Genomic DNA, 9,621 nt, shown 5'->3' with positions numbered 1-9,621 from the left:
TAAATATCTTTAATTAGATCAAGATTATAGTCATATATATCAAAAAATCGGATTAGGGTTGATCTAATATGATTAAGGTAAGTTTCCATAAGATAATCATGAAGAAATCCCGAATCTGGCCATTCCTGACGCTTGGACTCGCCGAGTGCACCAAGTGACTCGCCGAGTCAGCCCAACTCGCCGAGTCCACTATGGAACTCGCCGAGCCCATGACTCAAAAACACAAAAATCGAATTTTGCAGTTAAGCTTCAACCAAACAAGCAACAATTTAATGAAAACTAAGCTAGGCTCTGATACCACTGATGGGTTTTAGCTATAAGAACTTTCCTATGTGCGCATGAAAAACCCTAATGCTTGGATCTAGGCTTTCTAATTAAACATGCTTTGAATCCAAGACTTCTAATGACTAATTAGGTATAAGAACAATACTAAATCAGATCTAGAATCATACCTTTGAATCTCTTGTTTGATCTTGTTGTCTTGGAGCTCTAGAGTCACAATTGTCACTCCTCTAATGGCTTACAAACACCAAATAGCAAGGAGGATGATTTGGGAGAGAGGAGAGGTGAGGGAATTCGGCCAGGGGTTCTCTACTTTAGATCAAGTGCCGATTTCCCTTTGCCATAGGGTCTATTTATACTTGTAGACTCCTTAAGGGTTACAGCTTAAACCCTAGTTGGATAATCTTCTCTTAAAGCAATCCAAATCCATTCCTTAGATAGAATTGGACGATTTGAAGCTATCCCTAGCTTCTAGAATCCGTCCACCATCTATCTCATATGGATTTACAGTCTAAAGTTTAACTATCAAACAATTGACAGTTTATACCCTCTTATTTAATTAATCTCTTTAAGTCACCAAATTAATACCAATTAATTTATGACTTATATTAATCAAATAACAATATTATTATTCTTTATATTATTCTCATAATATATTAATAATATTTATTCTCTCTTAATAAATCATCCTATCAAGTTGCTATGGTGAAGGCAACCCAAAAGGACCATGCACAACCGGGTCAAATACTTATCTAATATAGTTGCAGCCTTAGACACTATTCCAACACTTCTACCCTTCCCTATCCTACTCAAGAGTCAAGCCACTATAGTTTGCATGACTTTGATGACATTGATTACACTCAACAAGAAACTGTAGGTCTCAGTGACGAGTCATCCGTTCAATCAAAAAACAAAAGACTACAGCTTCGGCAAAGAGCCAAAATAAAAGTAAAGATAGGGGTAAAGATGCTTCAAATTCAAGATTGCTTGAAATCGGGGAAGATATTGCAGCAGTTGCTAAGATATTTGTGTAAAAACATACTTCTTCAAATTTGGGTGCGTGTATGGAAAAGTTGGAGAAGTTAGGATGTGGAATATTTGATTCAAGATACACTACTGTTGTTGCTCTTTTTGGTGAAGGTGCGGATAAGAGGCACGTGTGATTAACCATTGATCTAGCTATTTGTGAGACTTGGGTCAAGACTGTTGGAGCACATTATGGAATATTTCGCTAAGTAGATGTTTTGAATGTTTTGATGGTTTTTTTTTTTTGGATAACTAGATGTCTGGTTTGAACTAGATGGTTTTTTTTTGGATTACTTGATGTTTGGTTTGAACTAGATGATTTTTTTGGATTACTTGATCTTTGGTCTGAACTAGATTTTTATATGACATGAATGACTCGATGTTTTGGATTACTTGATGTTTTGGGTTACTAGATTTTTATAGGACATGAATGAGTTGATGTTTTGGATGAATTTATGTTATATGTTGTTATTATAATTGTTATGTATTTTCAAAATAACAAATTGCTTATGGATTCGGATGAAGAAATTGCATTTTTCCTTGTACTATGTTGCTATTGGTTGAATCTAGCATCCAATAGAATTGGAAGGGCAATTGATAATGATTAAAAAATGAGCGGTCATCAACATACATAAGAATTGCTACATGGAACTTCTACACAATATCATGAGCTGATGCGTCTTTCACGGGAAGCGTATGTACTTTTATGCAATCATTTTAGACGAAACAATTGGTTGCAAAGTACTAGGCATATAAGCGTTGAAGAAAAGATGGCTATGTTCTTGACAACTATAACACATAATAAACAGTTCATGATTATCAAACGAAGGTTTCAACACTCCACAGAAACAGTTCATAGATGCTTTCATGAGGTGCTAAATGCAATGATGATTTTTGCAAAAGAAGTTATAGTGCCAACGAATTCTAATCCATCCGTGAATTCCTCAGAGAGACATTGTAGGCTAAAAGAAATCTTTACTGGAGCAATAGGTGCGTTAAATGGAACTCTTGTACATGCAGTCGTGTCTGCTGATCAACAAACTCACTACAGGGGAAGAGGAACAGGTCAATGCATTCAAAATGTTTTAGGAATTTGTGATTTTGATATGATATTCACATTCATATGGGCCGTTTGGGAGGGTATAACACATGATTCACAAGTTTTGAAAGAAGTTGCATGTAACACGACTTCAGGCTTTTCATTCCCTCCTCCAGGTTTGTAATTCTTTTTAAATTTATTATAAACTACGATTTTAAATTTCTATATATAATACTTCCTTCACTCATGTGTATAGATAAATATTACCTTTGTGATGCTGCATACACCAACACTCGTGGATTTATGACTCCTTACCGCAACACGAGGTATTGGTTAGCCGATTATCGTCGACGACGTACATTAACTAAGGAAGAAAATTTCAATCATGCACATGCACAACTCAAAAATGTTATTGATCGTGCTTACGGTGTTTTGAAGGCGAGATTCCCAATCCTAAAGCAAATGGCTCCTTTTTTCTTTTTCAGTGAAAAGAGATATAGTCGTTGCTTGTTTTGCAGTCCACAATTTCCTAAGGAAATGCGATATTCATGATGCGTTCGAGGAAAACAATGCTCAAGCACAAGGGTGAGAGAATGATGACCAAAACATACATGATATGGAATAGGGTTCACAAGACAATGAATACATAGATAATTTGCGTGACCAGATTGCGAATCAATTGTGGTCAATTTAAATTTGCTGGATTTTAGTATGATTTTGTGGATTTAAAAAAAATTATGTTTGATTTGGATTTGTGTTTAATTTTGATTTATGCTAAATTTGGATTTTATATGGTGTTTATATTTTTATTAATACGTATTTAAGAAATTTATTAGGTTATTTTCTAAACAAATAGTTGAATTCAATAAAAAAATAAAACAGAATGGTAAAATTGTCATTTTACTAATTCAGCACAACAATTCAAAAGTCTCAACCAAACAGCATATTAAACATTCAACTCTTAAAATTTCAGGCCCTCTTAAAAATTCAGATCTCTTAAAAATTCAGATCTTAAAAATTTAGATCCTGCCAAACAGCCCCTTAGCATGACCAATAGGTGCTTAACTCTAGGTCATAATCCATTAAGACCTTCTAAATGATACATGGAGCAAAACTAACCATTTGGACGACTTAATGGGTCAAGAACATGCTTTGTTTAAGACTCATCGTTTTGGGACCAAAAAGAGACTTTAAAGAGCAAAACCCTATATCTACAAGATGGAGTGTTAAACATGCAAGCTTTATACCTTTTTGAGGTTGCAAACATGCTAGAAATCCCAGATCTACAATGCACTCTACTCCAAGGTCTTCACACCACCTTCTTCTTTCTTTAAAACCCACTCTAAACTCTCTTAAAGGCTCACAATTTGCTCTAGGGTTGCTTGAGGGTTGAATTTCTGAAAAAGGATGGGTAAGAAGAGGGTTTGCATGCCAACTATGTACGCCCCACGTACGAAGTGTACATCCAGCGTACTAAGGCGCGCCTTAGTACACTTAGCGTACATATACGTACGCATGGCGTACTCAAACTTCTACATTTTTACCAAATTGCTACTATGGGCCCCTTTTCTACACTTTCTTACACTTAGGGACCAACCATGCAATATAATTAAATTATAGGGTTTAAATTAGAAGTACATTGTCATCAGGGTGTTACAAACTTCAAAAAAAAGGTGTGTCGACCACTCCTTACCATCGTGACCTAAGTTTACCTTCCCTCTATTCAAAAGCAAGATATTTGATGGTTAAATCCTTGGAGTGAAAGCCCTCGAGTCCGGACAAACCACTCCAGCTAACATTGGTAAGCCAAGGGAGCATGACTGTTGCATCAATATAGCGTAGAATACTATTGCCAATATGCAGAAACACTAGATAATTAGATCCACAAAATTGTCTAGTTTCATACTCTTTGAAGATAACATCAACTTCCACAAGGTTCAATTTCATTATCCTTACTTGTTGATAGAAGGGTAGGTAAAAATATGCATCTAAATTATGTTCTTATTGATAAAATCTTGGTTTATCATGTTCATAATTATAGTTCTGCCACTCTTCAAAAACTAGACATCTTTCAATTTTTGTTATCTCGATCCCAATATTTCCACATTAGAAAAAACACTTGTTCTGACCTGTATCATCACATTGCAAATTTGTAAACAAAGAAGCATACTTTGGAAGTGGTGGTTTACCTATTGATTACTATACTCTTGACTTGCTCACAAATTCATCAAGATCATCGGCTGTTTTCTTAATGGGAACATGACTTAAAAGCCCAACTATGTTTTCAAACCGTTCAAAAAACGTTAATAATGTTTTGTGTGTTCAAAAAAACTCAACGAACTTAACATTTGTCTAGAAAAACCCAATAAAGTTTCCAAACTGTTCAAAAAATCTCAATCATTTTTTGTGTGTTCAAAATGTTAAATTCATTGGGGTTTTTTAAAAGGCAAAACATGATTGAGGTTTTTTAAGCGGTTTTAAAACTTCTTTGGCCTTACAAGTTATTTTCCCAATATGGTGACTTCCATCTAATTGAATAAAAATGTAACATAGTTGAGCTTTTTTAGACAAATGTTAAGTTTGTTGGGTTTTTCTGAAAAGACAAAACATAATTTGGGTTTTACGGTTTGGAAATTTCGTAGGGCTCGTAAGTTATTTTTCATTTCTTAGTTTCTCCACTCCTATTGTTTTGGACATGTTTTGCTATCTCTTTAACTGTATGTTGAAGAAACATTTATATTCTATTCTTTCATTTAGCTCTCTTTTCAATGCTTCCTATAAAAAAAAAAAAATCAAACATCACACTTGTCCAAACAACTCAATAAAAATCCCAAATGTAGAGCCTGAAACAAAAGCTTTGTCTACTTGGGTTCAAGGTTTCTAATTAAACCAAAAGTATGTGCATGTTTATTGTCATGTTAAAATAATATTTCAATGTATAAGGGTTTGTTTGGTTGAATAGCCTAGGTAATAATACGTAATGCAGGTCTGGAAGATTACCACTTTATCTAATTTGGAGATGGCTATTTGCAAGAACGAAGGAGTTTAGCAATTTGAAGAGCTTGAGTTGGGACCTCTTATCAGTCATCCTTTTAATGAAGTTGTAACAAGTGTAAATTAGGAGAAGACACAACTTGGAATCACAATTGAAAAGGAAGAGAAACCTAATGAAGTTGTAACAAGTGTAAATAAAAAGAAAAAATCAAGAAGCCGCAGAATTGCTTCACGTCGATATGGCATGAGTTCTTATTTCTAAACGTCGATATGGGAGGTTTTTCTATATCACGTATTATGTATTCATGTGGATGGAATTTTCCCACATTTAATTAGATTTAATCCTTATTAAATTCATTTACTTCTATTATTTCATTTACTTCTATTATTTAATTATATAAAATATATTTTGTTTGAAATAATAAAGTGATAATAACTGTTAAAATATATGTACATTTAATCGTTTTTGATAATTACAAAAAATATAGACATGATTTATTTATTTTAAAAAGTATTTTATTCATTTTATTAAAATCTAAAAAAAAAATTGTTAGAAAGTAGGTTTGGATTTAAATTTTTTTATTTAACCCAAAATTAAAAACTCCTACCACCAAATTTAAAATTGTCATATTATCATACTGTCTAATGTCTATGATTAAAAATAGATTGTAATGATAGGGAATCTAAAATCTTAAATAAATTGATAGTTTTGGTATACAGAACCATATATAACTTCACTAGTAAATTATCGTAATTTCAGAAAACAAATTCCCAAAATAGAAGAGAGTGTTTTGTTACGAATAAAAATTAGAAAGTCAATTATATGGCTGGAAAGGAAACTTCCCCTTACTTTCACCTTCAAATTTTCCATTGATCTTTTTCTTAAATTCTGGCCTTTTGAAGTTGATTTGAATCAAAAATGGTGTTTTATTGGCGTTGTTTCTCGTTTGGAGAAGAGGAAGAGATTAAATATGAACCCAGAACTAAAACAGAATCGACTTCAACTGAAGAGATCGAATATGAATCCGAAAGTCAAACATAATTGTCTTCAGCCCAAACTTTTTATACTGCTAGTGCTTCATCAGCATCCTCAAACTTGCCCGGAAAACCAAACTCATTGAGGGTTTTCACAGTCGCTCAGCTCGAGGCAGCAACTGATAATTTCAGTAGTGCTAGGAAGATTGGAGAAGGTAGATATGGAAGCATATATAAGGGTGTGGTTAAGAGTTTGGAACATCCTTTTAATAAGATACAGGTTGCTATCAAGTACGCCAAACGAGTAACGAAGGCAAGTCTGTCTGCCTCAACTTTTTTTTTTCTAAGTTCGAATTTACATAACCAACGCCTTTCTGTTTGTATTTTTTTTTTTTTTTTTTTAAGTTCATATGAATTTCAAGTGCAAAACTGATTTACATTGCTTGTTTGAAGATTGATTTAGCATCCAACGGGTTTCCATTAATTCGTAGTTTGTTATGGATTCTGTTTTTGCAACAATTTACATCCCCTAGTTTATTAATTATATCCCAGCAAAACGATGGAGAAACACGACTAATAAATAGTTGGTATTAGTATATTTTTAAAGAGCTTTTTAGTTAAAATCTTACCATTTTTTTTTCTACCTTTGCATTGCCGTGTTGATTAGGCTAATTTATCCATTCATAACTCGTTATGCGTTTGGGTTTCATTGAAAATCTTAACTATGTTGCAACAGGAACACAACTGGTTAGATGAGGTTAACTTTTTGGGGGTAGTTGAGCATCCAAACCTCGTCAAACTAGTTGGTTACTGTGTGAAAGACAATGAAAGAGGAATAGTACAGCTGCTATTAGTCTACAATTACATGCCTAACAATAGCGTGAGGGATCATTTGTCTACAATGTCTGAATCAACTCTTTCATGGACCATGAGACTGAAAGTGGCTCAAGATGCTGCCCGTGGCCTCGCATATCTACATGAGGGAATGGACATTCAGGTAGTTTAAATGCCTCCCCATACGATAACAAAGGAAAAAAGTAGTTTACAAATGGGCATGCATCATGCTTACAAGACGTTAACTTTGGTTTTTTTGTAGATTCTTTTTAGGGATTTCAGTTCTTCCAGGCTCCTCCTAGACAATCAATGGAATGCTAAGCTTTCGGATCTTGGGGTGGCTCGAATAGGTTCTCAAGAAGGAGAAACTGATGCGTTTGTAGGAAACGTGGCATATTCGGCCCCGGAGTACATTCTAACAGGGAAAGTGTCATCCAAGAGTGATGTATGGAGCTACGGGGTCTTTCTATATGAACTTATCACGGGTAGGAAACCAGTGGAAAGGAATCGGCCTCAAAACGAGCAGAAGCTTATAGAATGGGTGAAACCCTACGTACACTCCAAAAATCTCCAGCCTATCATCGATCCGAGACTTGAAGGTACGTGCTCTATGAAGTCAGCACAGGCGTTAGTCACTATAGCCGATCTTTGCTTAAAAAGGAACTCGAGATCAAGGCTAAAGATGAGTGAGGTCTTAGAACTTGTTAATGGAGTCACTGGGGTTCCATCACAAGTAACCAATCCGACACCAGCTCCCAAGAGTTCAAAACTTTTGAAATCTTGGTTTAGCAAGGCTTGTTGTTGTGTCTGCATAGCAAGTAAGAAATAACATTCATGTCGCCATCAACCAAATAAGCACCTGCTTTCTGTCTTGTGGAGCAGTGAACGTGGAGAGAGGTAAATAGACATTGCATAAACACCTGCAAGTTTTATTATGTATTTGCGTCTTTGACATAAGTGAATGGAGCGTGCATTGTGCATTACAACTGTTATTATTATTATTTTTTATCATTGGTCTATTTTGAGTTATACATTGATCTTGATGTTCTCAATTCATTTGTATATTGGTCCAAAATACGCTGTCAAGTTTGCAGTGCATTTTGGGGTCAAACCCCATGTGGCTCCATTCATTCAGTTCTTGTGTATCGATGTGTACGTCGCTTGCATAGGTGCGCAAGATATATCACTACATATTGGTCATCTTCAGTCTCATGAAACAAAAGAAATTGAGTTTGAAATTTTTTGAAGAGTATATGATCCTCATGTTTTGTTAGCGGACAAATTTCTCATTTTCATCACATTTGGTTTTCTTTGATAGCTATAGATGAAAACTTGTCATTCGATTTGTAGGAAACATGTGAAAGAGTTATTGTAGATGTTGAATGATCTTGATTGTAGAGCGTAGTAATTAGAAAATAGAAAGTGATAGGATCATTCTCTTTATTGCAACTTGTATAACAAGTGGCATGTTATTTTTTTAAATTTATTATAGTTGAAGAATATGTGATGGATTATTATTATTTTTTTTTAACTTGGATGTTGCATAAGCAAAGTGATGAGTAATTAATTTTTAGAATTTAATAGAAGTTCTCTCTCATTTTCAAATTGCATGAGAAGTGAAACTTAAATCTTAAAAAATTTAAATGTTTGATAGAAGACGATAAATTATACTTTTAAATTTTCGAGTTACATAATAAATAATGAGTTATATCATTAGAAGAAACACGAGCATTAGCGGCGACAGACGTCATCGCTAGAAGCTAGGTATGTTGTCGCTAAAGCCTTTTGTGGCGACGTATTGCCACTAAAAGTCGTCATTATTGACTCGCTGCAAATGTTCCATATGTCACCGTTAATGCTCACCGTCACCGCAAATGTTATGTCACCATTAATGCACAAAGTCGCCACTAATATCCACTCATCGCCGCTAATAGTATTTTATTTATTTATTTATTTATTTTTGCATTTAACATTAAAATTATAAAACACAATATAACATGTATAAAAACTGTTACGAAACTTTATTTTGCAGAAAAATAGTTCGAAACATTAACCACACTTAATGCTATTTCCGATCCAAAATATTCATCCAAACATGGTGCAACATATTCAAAATACTAACCCAAACAAAAACATTTCATAAATCCTAAAAAGGTAGCTACTCGTCCTCATCACTCCCTTCGTTTCCTTCGTTTTCATTTCGTTACGACAACGATCGAAACCAGTCTTCAAGTGTCGCACTAGAGGTCGGGTCTTTAAGCATTGTTTGCAGTATTTCCAACAACAAAGAAAACAAAATATATTACCAACATATCATAATAGCATTGTACTTTCTAAAAATTACCAAAATACAAAATTGTAACACTCGATTCAAGGTATTTTACATTTTAACCCTTGGAATGATATTTGTTTGCAAAATTTTGGAGGTTGTGCGTACGCTGGGCGTACGTCAAGTACGATGGGCATACGTG

The 9,621-nt window shown here is 34.3% G+C and overlaps 1 protein-coding gene across 1 annotated transcript; it reads left to right on the top strand.

The window, feature by feature from the left end:
- Positions 1 to 6,120: 6,120 nt before the first annotated feature.
- On the top strand, positions 6,121 to 8,655 carry LOC145090170 (serine/threonine-protein kinase PCRK1-like). Its single transcript, XM_079028500.1, has 3 exons — positions 6,121 to 6,629; positions 7,053 to 7,313; positions 7,413 to 8,655. Exons 2-3 carry the CDS (start codon positions 7,182 to 7,184, stop codon positions 7,977 to 7,979), a joined length of 699 nt encoding a protein of 232 aa, XP_078884626.1. The 5' UTR covers positions 6,121 to 6,629; positions 7,053 to 7,181; the 3' UTR covers positions 7,980 to 8,655.
- Positions 8,656 to 9,621: the final 966 nt, after the last annotated feature.

Source organism: Lactuca serriola, chromosome 1 (genome assembly GCF_051521515.1).
Source record: "Lactuca serriola cultivar US96UC23 chromosome 1, Lser_US96UC23_V15, whole genome shotgun sequence".
Classification (NCBI taxonomy): Eukaryota; Viridiplantae; Streptophyta; class Magnoliopsida; order Asterales; family Asteraceae; genus Lactuca; species Lactuca serriola.
The sequence above is the reverse complement of the archived record's forward strand: the minus strand, read 5'-3'. Positions and strand labels throughout refer to the sequence as shown.